Raw genomic sequence first — 15745 nt, forward strand, 5'->3', positions numbered from 1 at the left:
CTTGACAAACCTGAGCTCCTCACTTATGTGTCCCTGGATATATAAGTAGAAATTTGTGAAAATTTATGTTTGAAATCGTACTTTTGTTTCTTGGTAAGTTAGAAGATTAATTCATTCTAAGCCAGATTTATGAGTAGTTTTTAAAAGTAATATGAACTTACTCGGATTTATCAATCTCTCCCACTTTTTCTAGTTATCTCATTTTGTTCTTTTCAGTTTTTCCAAAAGTAACAAGATGAGTCTTTAACAGAAAAGCTTCAAACTTTATCTGCAATAAAAACGATCAATTCCTTACGGAAATTCAATAGCTTTTTAAAATTAAAACTAATATACCAGCTTGTTCATGTATATAAACTTCCTTTGCAATATTGACTTATGTTAGATATTGATCTCATAGGAAGGGGTGTTTAGTTAACTGCTTTAGGCAATAAAATGTTTTTGAGAAAAAGAAAATTAAAGGGGTTGTTGTGGTACTATGTTCCTCTTAGCACATCTTTCTGGAATAAATGAAGCTGTGTTTATGCCAGTTAACTGGTCTTCCTGTTATTTAAACTGTACTTGATTTGGAAAATATAATGATTATATTTTGTCATTTGTGTCAAACTTTTTATTGGTGGTGGTTTTCTTCTGAAGTTTTGTAAATTAAGACATAAGACTAAATGGCATATCTAATGAAGTTTTTCCTGTAGAAATCCAGGTTTTGATTCATCCTTGCTATGTAGACCAACCTTTCCTCTAAGGTCAGCAGAAGTGACTGGTGCCCTTTGCTATCTCAAAGCAAGCTCGGCAGTTACTCAGAGCTATGGTGGAAAGACCTTAATTGCCAAGCTAACCAGTGTGTAAAGCAGCCCTAAGAAGAGAGATTTGTTTTATTTATATGCTATGATATAGGATATTTTTGGGTTGTCATTGTGAGCAAAATGGATTCTAGAACCATCATCCATCCTGTGGCCTCCAAGATCCTGTGCACCAACTCTCTTGTATTTAGCAACCAACACATTTATGGAACTCTCTTGTAGGCTCTGTCTGTTGTGTTCATGGCATAGTAAAGACATTTTAAAATCTCACGTGTCCTTGCATACGTGAACAAATGGGAGATACAGTTATTGTCCTGTTCCTTTTTCAACAGCATTTACTTTTCCCCATAAGTGTTATTTATTTTAGGAGTTGAATCTTTATAAGTGAAAAATGAGAATACTGGAAAATACTTTTTTTTTTTTTTTTTTGCTGAGGAAGATTCGTCCTGAGCTAACATCTGTTGCCAGTCTGCCTCTATTTTGTATGTGAGCCACCACCACAGCATGGCCACTGAGAAGTGGTGTAGGTCCACTCTTGGGAACTGAGCCTGGGCCACTGAAGTGGAACATGCAGAACTTAACCACTAGGCCACCAGGGCTGGGCCTGGAAAATCCATATTTTGAATCAACTCTTCTTTTCCATGAACCCAATGCTGTGTCTACTTCCTGCCCCAGTTTGGAGAACTTAGTACTTGGTTCTTTTTGTAGAACATCTTTATTTCTTACTCTATATGTAATAATTAACACTGATATTTTATAACATGTAAGAAACCATGATTTTTCTTTTTTCTTTCTCTCTTTTTTTTTAATGATGGAGGTAATTGAAGAGTGGGAAAGGAGAATTGAGTCAGGAGAACTACTTTGGAATTAGAGAATACGTTTATAGCTTCATATATTTATTTGATTTTTATATCTAGTTCTTGGGTATTTTTGGAATAATTGTGATTTTCTGAGAATCATGCTGACAGAAACACAGTTTCTTTCCTTTAAGATGTTATATTTCAAGGTACCACATATGTTTGCAGCAGTCATGCTTCCAGAATCTGGCAGAACAATCATGATTTTAGATATTCTGCCCCACTGTACAATCATGAGCCATTTAAGTTGGCCTGATTTTTATCTTTTTGGTATCTTTATTCGTGGTAACTATCACATGTAAAGCCAAACACAGCAAGGAAGTACAGTAGAAAATGCGTGAGTCATGGTTAGATCTTCATCTTATTCTCAATGGTACTTATTTGTTGAATGCCTGAATCTAAAAAGGAACATGCTAAAAGAATATTATTCAAATATTCATGTGAAATTCAAATAGCCATATGAATACACAGTTTTTTAAACTAAGCAAATGATTCATGTTTAGAAGCATAGTTCGTATGTCTTAAAATGTTCTAATCTGATAGAGATCTAGGAATACTTAAATTCTGGGGAGTCTACATGTGATCTAAAATGAAGGCAAAGGAATGGGGTAATTCTAATTTATCTGTGGTTGTATGAATGATTTGGCAGTATATATCATTGAATTTGATGGAACTACCATTTATTACAGGAGCCGGTGGTATAGGTCTTATTGATTTATCATCTAGTGGTTTATTAGTATTCTGTGTAGGAGTCTTCTGTTAATTAAAAAAGAAATAGAAATTATAAGTATAGAATCTATTTATTCTTTATGTTAATGATGCTTTTTGAATTATTTTGTGGAATCTTAAAAGTGAGGGCTGTTTATTTGTTTACACAGAAGGAAAACCCATGCAATTTATTGATGATTTTTAATTTAAAACTTTCAAATTGTATTCAGCCATGGAGAAATTCTACTAGAGAGCTGATAGACAAAATCATAGCATCATTATTTGAGTTTTGGTGTGATAGACTTCACATGTGTTACCACCTTTAATTATCAAAACATACCTATGAAATAAATGTTATCACATATGAGGCATGTGAAGCTCAGAGAGGGTAAGGAAACTGCCCAAGGTCACACAGCTTCTAAATAGCTGACCTGGATTCAAACTTGGGTTTCCCTGATTTGGAAACCTGCTCTTTGCACTATTCAACATAGCTTATGGTTGTATAGCTTTAGCAGATGTAAGTCATACATAGTCCTATATCTTAGGGTATAATATCTAGTGAAAAAGTGGGTGGGTGGGAAACTTTTTATATCACTAAGAATGACAACTTGTTATGAAAATACTATCAGAAAACCATCAGGTTAAGAGTATGTGTCCTTTCATTTAAAAATTCCTTTGTCCAAAGACAGTATTTATGTTAAGAATATAGTTGTTTTAGAAAATTACTCATTTACATTAAAAATGAATGCCTCCCTTTGCTCAAGAAAGATTTTCTAGAGTAGTAACTCTTATTATTTTTTTACCTCGACAACACACTACACTTCCATGGCTGTTATGAAGTTCAAAGATCTCTTGTTTGAGAATTGCTGGGCTAGAGGATGCATTTTGTGGTTCTTCGTTTATGTAGATACCTTTGATGAAGGAAAGTTTTAGAATTTAGAAAGAGTTCTTGATAGTAACAAAACAAGGTTTTTGAAAAACAACATTTTTCAGTAGCATTGAGCCCTGTCATCATTTCCCCTTATAAGCAGAAAGAAGTCTTTACTTTAGCAACCTGGAATAATAATGACTAGATTAACACAGTCATTGCATACAGGCCTTAATGTACCATGATCAGCTCACGAGCACGCATCTATAGACAACCAGCCCAACACAACATCTTGGCAAATTGATTGCCTTAGAAGGACTTCAGAATGTATTGGCGTAAATGCCAGACTGTGAAGGAATGATTGAACCACATGGGGTTGAATTTATCAATAGCAACAGTACATCCTTCCCAACAGAACATGTGCCAAGCACCAGCTTGTAATCACAAACATCGTCTGCTGCATATTGAAGAGGAAAGCAGCATGGGTGTGCTCAGGCTCTTGGTGGTGGTTTATAATTAATCACAACATTGTTTAGCAACTTGCAGTGTATTTAGATTGCCTCATTCTTGAGTTCTCGATAACCGTTATTTGCTCTGGTGTTTCTTTCTCCCTCCTTCCCTTTCCTCCTTCCTTTCTGCCTCATATTCATTAAACAAATATTTATTGAAGTTCTTCTATTTGCCTGACCCTAGGCTAAGTACAGTGGGAAGCAAAATGATAAAGCAGAGATAAAACCTGAGCCATTCACCCCACATAATCCAGTATAGAGTCATAATCCAGTGTGGAAGAGACATCAGCTACATAACCTGCAAAACAAATTAGCCAGCAGTGAGAGAATGAGAGAGGTATAAAACTGACACTGTGATTCAGATGAGAGAATATCTTCTTTTGGGAGCAGGAGTGACCTCATAGAACAGGAACATTATGAGAGACAGAGATGTAAAAATATGAGGCTTCTTTGTGCAAAACAGGTTACTCAAAGATTGTTGAAGGATTGTGTGTTAGAGGAGACGTAGTGTGATCAATCTTGAAAGGTAGGCTGGGACAGGAGTGTGCCCTTCATGGAATAGGCCCCGATGGGTCTGTTACCGAAGGTTTTGAGCAAGTAAGTGAAGTAAATGATCGATAGTATGCTTTAGTAGGGTGGCAGCAATGTGGAGAAGCTGGATTGATCTGGTAGAGACTAGAGATGTGGAAACCACATACGGGGTTTTGTTATTGAATACATAGTATATTACTCAGTATTAGTCAGGGTTCTCCAAAGAAACAGAACCAGTGGGAGATGTATATATGAGAGAGAGAGAGAGAGAGAGAGGGAGATTTATGTATTATGAGGAATGGGCTCACATGATTATGGAGGCTGAGAAGATGGCATAATCTGCCCTCTGCATGCTGGAGACCCAGGAGAGCCAATGGTGTGAGTCCCAGTCTGAGGGCAGGAGAACACCAGTGTCCCAGCTCAAACAGGCAGGCTGAGAGAACAAACTCTCTCTTCCTTCTCTTTTTGTTCTATTTAGGGCCTCAATGGATTGGATGATGCCCACCCACGTTGGGGAGGGCAATCTGCTTTACTCTGTTTACCAATTCAAATGTTAACCTTATCCAGAAATATGCTCACAGACACACCCAGAAATAATGTTTAACCAAATATCTGGGTACCCTGTGACCCAGTCAAGTTGACACACAAAATTAACCATGACACCTAGTGTATGCCGGGAAGTTTATTATCTCTAATCCTCATAACGGCAAGTACTACTATATCCACTTAACTGAAGAGGCGATAAAGGCTTAGAGAGGTTGAATAACATGCTCAAAACCTCACAACCACTGAGCAGTGGAGCTGTGATTTCGACACTGGTCTGCATAAGTGCTGTCCACTGCCGTGCATTGTCTCACCTAGGAGACAGATGAGAGCCCGCCCGGGGCAGTAGAGAGCTGGCGAGGCAGAGAGGGCACAAATGTAAAAACAAGAGAAGTTTTTCTGACGTTTTGTGGAAAGAAATCAAGCACATATACATTAATGTTCATTAGAATTTGGCCACTTACTGCATATGGAAAGTAGGAAGAGAATGAATAGCCAAATGCCATGATTTTGATCCTGACTTAGCGTGAAATTAGGTAATAGAGGGTAAGGAGCAAGTCTGGGGTGAGAAATGATGACTTCTGTTTTATATGTACTTGAGCTGGCATGTCCTTTCTGAGTCCTTCTCTATTCCTCAATCTCGTTATACTCTACGTATACCTCTTTTGGAGCACTTAGGCTATTGTGATGTAGCTTGTTTTGTTTCTGTGCATGACTCCTTCCCCACCGATATGAGCTCCTCAATGGCAGGGCCTCATTGTGTTTCTGTACCTCACACAGAGCAGGCTCATGGTAGGTGCTTCAGGTATGATAAGTGGGTTGGGGAACACTTGGTCAGAGAGGCTGGAGAGAACAATGGAAGTCCAAGGAGGAGGGATGTTTGAAGTGATGTTGTGAAAATACAGTTGGGAGCCAACTAGAAATGAATGAAAGGCTTCAGCAGCATGGAGGGCCTGACTCATAGACACACTGAATTTGTCATGAAACCAGGGGGGCTGGTTTTCCTAATTATTTGCAAACACTGCTCAACTCCTTGGATGCAGAAATGGAGAAAAGAGTAGAGCAAAATGAGTGTTTTACAATAGATAACTCTGGAATTAAGGGAGGTGATAGGGGCAAGTGAGCCCATAAAAAAGAGAAAAAGAAGAGGTTGAGGGATTGAAGTCACGATGATCACAGAGTATGTTTATTCCTGTAGCTTGAAAGTGCTTCAGTTTGTGTTTTGTTACTCATACTGTTCATAATTGTTGATTTTTTTTATGCTAAGAAAAATAAGCTTATTTAAATATGCATATAAATTTTCTTGACATTTATGGCATTAACAAGAGGTTAACTCAAGTTCTAGCTCTACATGTTCATTAGTTTGTGACCTTGGGAAAGTTGTCTAATCCCTCTGTGCTTCCTTTTTCTCCTTAATACCACCTACTCTTTCTTCGTAGGACTCTTATGATGATGAAAAATGATCCACAAGGCATGAAGAGCTAATGAAATATTAGAAAATCCATTGAGATTTGAACAGATGCCCAATATTCTTGGTGTTATGGACTGAATGCTTGTGTCTCCCCAAAATTCATATATTGAAGCCCTAACCCCAAATATAATTGTATTTGGAGGTGGGACCTTTGGGGGGTAGTTAGTTTAGATGAAGTCATGAAAGTGGAACCCTCATGATGGGATTAGTACCCTTATAAGAAGAAAACAGATCTCTGTCTCTCTCTCCACACACGTGCACCAAGGAAAGGCCAGGTAAGCACACAACGAGAAGGTGGCCGCCTATAAGCCGGGAAGAGAGCCCCCACCAGGAACTGAATCTGCCCACACATTGATCTTGGACTTCCAGCCTCTAGAACCGTGAGAAATAAACGTCTGTTGTTTAAGCCACCCAGTCTGTGGTATTTTGTTATAGCATCCCAGGCTGACTGAGACACTTGGTGATTGATAAAATAATTAAAATTAAATTATGACTACCCAGAACATGTGCGGGTTAGTAGTTAGATAATAGGGTGTCAAGTTTTCTTGGCTTGTGGGGAGGGGGAAAGAAAGCCTTGAAATGTTCATTGTTTTTTTGGTGAAACTGTGGCCGGCACACCTCCTCTCTTCCTGAAGGCCTGCAGGGTATGAGAATGGCCTCCTCAGGCTGCCTTCAGGAGAGTACCGTGGTGTTGGGCTCTTGCTGTGCTTGATTATGGTCCAATGATAGGGCCTCAAATTGGGGAGCAGGGAGAGTAATACTTGAAGCTGGGCGGTGATTATCTTGCTCCCAAGGAGGGCCCTGCTTTCTCCACAGAGGCGTCTTTACTTATAACAGAGAATTTAGTCTGTGAAGACTCAGCAGTGGGGAAGCCTCCTACAGTTGGCATCTTGTACCTCATTAGTCATAATGTGTTCTACTTTTTCTCCCTTAAGTTTTCTGTAGTACATGGTAAAATCCATAAATAAAACAGACAGAAAAGGAAGGATAAGAGCAGGGAAAACCTTGAAGAAGTTCTAAGGGTCCTGCACCCTCAGCAGTTCTCACTTGGTCATCTCACTGCCAACATCATCGGCCCAGTTTAATCAAATATTATTGTTGCTTCTAATTAGTAACCCCTTTTTGCCCTTTTCTAAGTGGAGGTCATGGTCTTTAAATTTTCTCCTTACCATCCATTTCACCATGTCAGCCCTCTTGACATTTAGAGTCTCTTTCTTTGTGAATTTTTTTTTAGCAGCTCTATTGAAGTATAATTTACATACAGTAAATGGCACATATTTAAAGTTTATCATTTGATAAGTTTTGATGTATGTATATACTGTGAAACCCTCACCATAATCAAAATAGTGAACACATCCGTGCCCCTCAATACCTCTCCTTTATGCCCTTTGTAAGTCTGCCCTCCACAGGCAGTCACTGGTCTGCTTTCTGTCAGACCATTTAGACTTGGGAGAAAGTTTTTAACTATAAATTCAGTATTTTTGATAGAGTATAGGACTGTATATTCAGGCTGTTTCTTGAGTTAGCTTTGAAAGATTTTGTCTCTTAGGAAATTTGCCTATTATATCTAAGATGTTGAATTTAATGCCATAAAGTTGTTCATAATACTCCTTTATTCTTTTTTAAGTATCTGTAGAATCTGTTGATTGATTGATTTCATTTCTCTTATTCATGATATTGATAATCTGTGTCTTCTCTCTTTTTTCCTGATCAATCAGTGTATTAATTTCCTATGGATGCTGTAACAAATTACCGCAAACTTGGTAGCTTAAAGCAATAGAAATTTATTCTCACAGTCAGCTGGCCACAAGTTTGAAATCAGTTTCACTGGGTTGAAATCAAGGTGTCAACACAGCCATGCTCCCTCCAGAGGCTCCAAGGGACAGTCCGTTCCTTTCTTTTTCCAGCTTCTAGTGGCAGCCGGCATTCCTTGGCTTATGGCTGCATCATTTCAGTTTTTGCATTTATGATCACATCGCCTTCGTCCATTCTGTCCTGAATCTCCCTTTGCCTCCCTCTTACTGGGATACGTGTGATTGCATTTAAGGCCAAACCAAATAATCCAGGATAATCTTTCCATCTCAAAATCCTTAACTTAATCACATCTGCAAAGTCCTTTTCTGATAGCTAAGGTAATATTAACAAATTCCAGAGATTAGGACGTGCATATCTTTTGAGGGGCTGTTATTCAGCCTACCCCAGTCTGGCTTGAAGTTTATCAATTTTGTTGATATTTTCAAAGAACCAGCTTTTGGTTTTGTTGATTTTTTTTTTCTTCAACTGTCTCCTTATCTATTTCATGGATTTCCATTCTGATCTTTATTATTCTTTTTATCTTGTGCTTATTTTGGGTTTCATTTGTCCCTCTTTTTCTGGTTTTGTAGGGTGGAAGCCAAAGTCATTGCTATAAATTTTCCTCTGTTCTACTTTAGCTCCATTCCATAAATTTTCATATGCTGCATTTTCATTTTCTTTCGCTTCAGAATACTTTCTAATTTCCCATTGTTTCTTTGATCCATGGAAATGTGTTATTTAGTTTCCAATTTGGGGGAATTTTCCCGTGATCTTTCAGTTACTGATTTCTATATTAATTTCATTATGGTCAGAGAACATTCTTTGTATTACATGAATCCTTTTAAATTAATTGAGACTGGTTTTAGAGCTCAGAATATCAAATATAATCTATCTTGGTAAATGTTCTGAGACATTTACTCTTGGAAAGAATGTGTATTCTGCTCTTGATCAGTAGAGTGTTGTTTAAATGTCAGGTCAAGTTTGTTGATAGTGTTGTTGAATTCTTCTATATCTTTGCTGATTTTCAGCCTCCTTATTCTATCAGTTATTGAGAAAGGGGTGATGAAATATCTGAGTATAATTGTGGGTTTTTCTGTTTCCCCTTGTAGTTGTATTGGGTTTGGTTTCATATATTTTGAAGCTCTTATTAGGTGCATAGACATTTAGGATTGTTATGTCCTGTTGATGAATTAATCTTTTTATTGTCACAGGTTGTATTTTCCTGTTTTTTTGCATGCCTGGTAATTTTTTATTGTATGCCAGACATTATGAATTTTATCTTACTGTTGAACTTTGTTCTGGGATGCTCTTCAGTTGCTTGGGAGCAGTTGGGTCTTGCTTGTAATATGTTTTAGATGGTACCCAAGCAGTGTTTAGTCTAGGACTAAATTTATAACATTACCTAGGTAAAAACCTGAATACTCCTCCTTGTGATCTAGGTTTTTCATTCTGGTAAGTTCCTGAAATTGACTTCTTTAATCCTTCCCTGAGCTCTTTCCCCTGCCACACACATATCCACTGATCAGTACTGCATTGAATACTCAAAGGGGACTGCAGATCTGCATTGTCCTTTCTCCTCTCTGGCGTTCTGCCCTGTGACCTCTAGTCATTTTGGCATCGCTGGATTCTGAGCTGCATCTTTTCAATTCAAGGAGACCATGACGGTCTGCCTGGTTTCCCTTCCCTGTGCTGCAACTTGGAAACTTTTTCGAGGCATTAAGCTGGGATAGTTGTAGGGTTTACCTCATTTGTTTCCTGAACCTCAGGGGTCACTACCCTTCATTGCGTGTTATGCATTATCATGATAACTATTGTTTCACACATTTTTGCATGGCTTTTTAGTTGTTTCGTGTAGGAGGTAAATCTGATATAACTGTTAGTCCATTTTGGCTGGAAGTGGAAATCAAGAGCCGGGATTTTGTACAAAGTCTGTTCTAGTGAATTTTTTTTTTTTTTTTTGGTGAGGAAGACTAGCCCTGAGCTAACATCCGATGCCAATCCTCCTCTTTTTGCTGAGGACGACCAGCCATGGGCTAACATCCAATGCCAATCCTCCTCTTTTTGCTGAGGAAGACCGGCCATGAGCTAACATCCGATGCCAATCCTTCTCCTTTTGCTGAGGAAGACTGGCCCTGGGCTAACATCTGTGCCCATCTTTCTCTACTTTATATGGGACGCCACCACAGCATGGCTTGACAAGCGGTGCGTCAGTGTGCGCCCGGGATCCGAACCTGCAAACCCTGGGCCGCCGCAGCAGAGCACGCGCACTCAACCGTGCGCCACGGGACTGGCCCCTGCGTTTTTAATCAGACCTGGAGAAACTTCTATAGGCCCAGCCCAAGACAGCCTGTTCACAGGAATGGCTGCACTTGTGGGGCCGTCCTTTTCCTCTCTGCCATCAGAGCCCCTGCCACACTCAGACAACCATTGTGAAAGTTACACAGTATGAAGTGTTCGACTGAAGGAAAACATGAACCCATTTGCGGTTCTTGCATCTACTGTATAATTATGTGTTACATTTTAAATCCTGTATTTCCAATCTGCTTTAGTTGTTTAGAGGTTTTACTTTTTATTGTGTGGGAATTTCTCTGTTTCAAAGACACAAATTTTTTTTTTAAAGTTAAATGTAAAATGTTTGTATACACAAAATGTTTTTAATTACAAAAATCAAAAGAAATGTAATAGATAGAGCATGGCATTTTTAAATTTTCACTTATGAACATTCAACCAAGTAATATATTTGATTCTTTTCTTCTGCCTCATGGCTTCGGTGATATAAAGATTAATGATGGTTTGCGTTTGTTAAGTCAGTTTTACTGCCTAATAAAGCTAGGTTGGTAATTTTAATGAAAGGAAATTCTTTAATTTTGTTTAGGCATAATCAGATGTGCAGCTGCTGTGACCAAAATTTATCTGTAAAAAAAAAGTCCAGTCTAGTAAAGGCACTACCATTGCTTATTTTTGACAGGAAATCCAAACCAAGAGAAAGTCCAAAGCCCAGATTTTTAAAAACTAGGAAATAAATATGTGGTGTTTATGCAGTAGTTTCTCTCTTGATATTTTTTGGCAAGTCAAACTTTAATCCTAATTTGTCATCATTTTCTTTTTATTTTTCTGTCCTCCAAAATCTATGTTACCTAATCTGCCAATCAAATCATGGTACAGTTTAATCGTGAAAGTAGTTGCAGCTGTCTAAAGATTATAATAGATTTCTTGCAGAAGGCCAGTTTCTCATCTGTGGAGGTTACTAAAAGCTGAAAAAGGAGTTTTGTTTTGTTGTTGTTGTTTTTTAAATTTTTCATGGTACACAAGGTGAATGATAATCTTTCTTATTTGAATTTTTTGATTTCTGGAAATAGGTAGATGTTTATATGATGCTGTGTACGTTCCTTATTTTGTGGTTCACTTGTAGATAACTAAATTTGTACATGAGCCTGGCATCTTCAGACAACTGATCCAGATATATTTCAATATTGGCACGGTAAAGTTCTCAAAATCTACCTATTCCACACAACCTTTCTGATAGACTAGGTTTTAATACTGCTTTACTTGAGTCTAAAGCAATTTGACACTTATATTACTCTCAGCCTGCTTTCTGAATGAGTTGTCACTGCGTTGAGCTCTGAATGACCGTCAATGTTTCTTTATCTGTGTCCTATCTTACTATTGAGAGAGAAAATTGTTTGCAGTAAATCATGTCTTCATGCAATTATAATCACCCACGTAGAGATGAATATTTTCACCCCTGTAATGTTCAGTTCTAATTCATGCGCTGGCTTGACATCCCATATTAACTTTTATTGCTGAGATGACAGCATATTCTGTTCCATTTCTGTGAACTGGAGTATTAACTTTCCAAAAGATTTCTGAAATGGTGAAACTTCCTTGGATTTTAATTTACTTGACTTGGTTTATGGTTCACTAATGAAACTTGGGCTCCAGGAAAAGTGCCTCTAATTAAGCAGTTAATATCCCAGTGATCCCAGGTCATCTCTTCTAACAGCAGGAATACAATAGGTCCCAGGAGTCAACTCTGGCCCCATAAGGACACGCTATAGACTGCCTCTTAAGGCTAAAGTGAAGGTGTTAAGTGATGCACCCCTTACTTTTTAGTAATTATGTCCAGACAACAGCCATCAATAAGGTTAATCACCTTACTTAAGGCCTCAGAGGTTCAGATCTACAGCTTTCCAGAATTAGTCTAGAGTTCTGATATAGAGATGAAGGGATGTGCATCATTTTGAAAGCCCGTTTATATATTTTGAAATGATCATTGAATGCCACTTAGGAAACTATTCAAAATCTAGAAATAACATATATATACCTATATAAAGTAGACATTAAAAATTTTTTCTTATATTACCTTTTTGGTAACTTTTATTAATATCCATTTTAGCTGTAACCAGCTCTGATGTCATGCCCAAATCCTTAACTTTAGTTGAATAGATTGGAATAAATTTTGTTACTTTAGTCAAATAAATTGGAATAAATTCTGTTCCTTGTTTGTTTTTAATGAATGCCATTCTTTTGGTTGATTAAAGCAGTTTTACCAGTGACTTTGTAAGTAGTCCCACATTGAATGCATTTTAAGTAATAATTAATTGACAAGGCAGTGGAAGAACAAAGAGTGGTTCATACAGCTCATAGGGATTTAAGGAAGAATAATTTCTGACAGTTACAGTTATGTAGGACTTCCTAGTAAGAATCCATAAATTGCTTTACCTTGAATTCTCTCTTGTTACTTTTACAGTTTAAACTCAAATATATACTGTCTGTTTTAAAAAATACATGGTGCCCAGATTTCTGTAAAAGTCTATATGTTTTATTTTAAAATGCCCAGTCATGTCGATTTCACGGAATTTGGGGAAATTTATCCTAATGGGAATAATTACTATGGGAGCTAAAAATAATAGATGTGTCCTTCTTTTTCTTTCTTTTTTAAAAAAGCCGGACCTGTGATCTGCAGAATGCTGACTTACCCCCCAACTCGCCGAGCTTTAATTGTGGGTTGTGGCCTACAAATGTTCCAACAGCTCTCAGGCATTAACACCATCATGTATGTATTTCTTTCTGGCTTTTTACTGAAAAGATTGTGAAGGAATTATTTTACATGGAAAAAAGAATAGGACTCTCGGTGATTTGTCATTAAATGTGTAGGATTCTCCTTTTGGAAGAGACTCAACTTTACAATTTTTTTAATCCTATCAGTTTATAACTAGAAGGAGGTGATGTGTTTTGTTTGTTGTAATTATTGGCTTTATTTGATTTCATACAATTTCTCTTTTATGCCATCCGGTACTTATATTTTGAGCTAATGAATGTTGTCATTTCATTGATGCCATTCCTTGATGCTGGTTAGAAAGTAAAACAAAAGAGGATCACCTGGCATTGTCAGAGATTAATGGGTACACAAATAACTAGTTCATTTCCTTGTGGGACAGTCAGTTACAATGCATTATGACAAGAACATTAATAGAAGTATGTTTATGCAACCAGAGTACAGTGGACTGGAGATGGAGTGGGAGCAGAGAAGTGGGGAAGACACAAAAGTTCCCTGTTTTCTAGTTTTCAGAGTAATCCTCAAAGCTGTATGTGTGTTGGGGATGGAGCCAGGTGAATAGTAGGGTTCTACCATGTTTCATTCATTCAATATTAAACCCATTTTTGACGGCCTATTTTGTATTACATACATAGCAGTGAATAAGGTAGACATGATCCTTGACATCACAGAGTATACAGGCTGGTGGAGGAAGCACACATTAAGTAAACTCACAGTTTAATATAGAATTTCAATTGTGATAGGGCTGTACAGGACTATTTAAGTTCTCCACAGCATAGACTTTTATGATCCTAGGTAATAGAATGTGGATTAGAGAAAAGTCTTGAGTTTTGCTGAGAAACTGGTTGTTGGGTGAAAAGCTACTAAGTCTTAGAAGATTTTCCCCCCTACCTATTGGTTAAAATTTTTCATTAGAAAAATACAAATTATATAATATTAAATTTTACCTGGTAAACCATTTGTATTTTGGATTCTTGATATTTTCCTTTAAAATTATTTGTGATATGATGAATTATTTAGTGGTAATGTGAGAAGAGTCAGTTGGTTCAAATAATTTAAAAATAATGATGAGGGCCCCATGACCCATTAGATTAAATCAAGATTTGTTAAGAAACTCTACTTTAAATACATCCACACCCTTTTTGAATTTGACTTTAATCATAATCCTTGATAGAATACAACTTCCTGGGCTACATTTTAAATATTTGGTCCTTTCTTCCTTCCCTCTACCATTTATTTTCATTTTTCCTCACCTTTATCAGTTCTGTTAAGGCCATCCATTGGCATAGTGCCCAGCGTGTTTGTTTTCTGGATGTGGCATGCCATGACTGTTCTGAGACATGCCCACTGTCCTCAGTGTGGTGATGGTATGGAATTGTAACAAGGCTAGTACCAAGCTTTCAAATAATGCAGTGCGGGAATAGCGTTATGTGAATATCTAGTTTATCAACCTAATTTAAAATATGTCCTGTTTCTGAAAATCTTTTTTACTTGTTCTACCCTTTAAAAAAAAGACATTTAAATGTGACAAATTTAAAAGCGTATAAAATGAATTTTTGTTGTACTTTTTTGTGTTCCTGTGAAACAGGGATCATGAACAGAGCCAACTCTAATTGATGGATAGTGGCTGAGCCCAGTGTGTTCCTAGCTGAAGTGACTGTCGTAGTCCATTTGTGGTATCTAGTGTAAAATGTGCTGATTAAGGTTTTTAAATTTTAATAAAGCATTCATCTCTCCAAATCACTGTCTTTTCACAGTGAGATCAGGCAATATGAGTATAAGGATCCTGAGATTCCTTAAGATTTATGGATAGTCATTAATGTGCTTTGCCTATCACAGACTGTCATGATATAGGTAAGGTTGTCATACAGCTTTTGTCTGCAGTTGAGTATTAATCCTAGAAAGTAGGAAGAATAAAGTAAAGTAAATGATGGTTAAATTTAGATTGTGTCTACATGATGCAAAACAGCTAGTCAACTCCCTGAAGAAATTAATATGACATTAATGTCTGGAGGTTAGAGGGTTAAATGCTTAAATGATATGATACCTATGCTAAGTAACTGTTGCTTATTCATCATTCACAATTTCAGACATTCATAGTTTAAGCCCATAAAACTTAGTCTGAATCAATCTCATTGTAATAGGCTGCACTACTGTCATTATCTGGGTGGAAAATGACTAATCTGGGACTCTCATATAATATGTTTTCTTCTACTCTCTCTAGTTTATAGTTGTGTGTGTGTGTGCGTGTGTGTGTATCTTTTCCCAATATTCTTAAGATTCAGTAAATACTATCATAAATTTTGTTCTAATTTAAAATAAATCTCTTAATTGGAACCTAATAGTTTATTTTTTGTTGTTTTTAGTAGAAAATATTGACTATATATTTTTTACTTTAAAAATGTTATTTTGTTAATTCAGAGTTCTGTTTTTATGGATATTTCATTATGTATATTTCATTACTCTTCCTCCTTCTTTCCAGCTTCTTTGCTTTTAAGTGGGAAATAAAGTAGGCAGTGTTCTATCCACAACCCAAACCTAATAATATGTAAAAGTTGAAATGTTTTTGTAAAACCCAGCTTTCACACCAAAGTGTGTGTGCACCTGA

At 37.0% G+C, this 15745-nt stretch overlaps 1 protein-coding gene across 1 annotated transcript in view; it reads left to right on the forward strand.

The window, feature by feature from the left end:
- Positions 1 to 15745, forward strand: part of SLC2A13 (solute carrier family 2 member 13) — a 339913-nt gene that overhangs the window by 141366 nt on the left and 182802 nt on the right. The window contains exon 4 of the mRNA XM_004441151.3: positions 13026 to 13134. Coding sequence (XP_004441208.1) covers positions 13026 to 13134 — 109 coding nt within the window. The remainder of the gene's footprint in view (positions 1 to 13025; positions 13135 to 15745) is intronic.

The sequence above is a fragment of the Ceratotherium simum genome, chromosome 17, assembly GCF_057802395.1.
Source record: "Ceratotherium simum simum isolate JZ-2026a chromosome 17, ASM5780239v1, whole genome shotgun sequence".
Classification (NCBI taxonomy): Eukaryota; Metazoa; Chordata; class Mammalia; order Perissodactyla; family Rhinocerotidae; genus Ceratotherium; species Ceratotherium simum.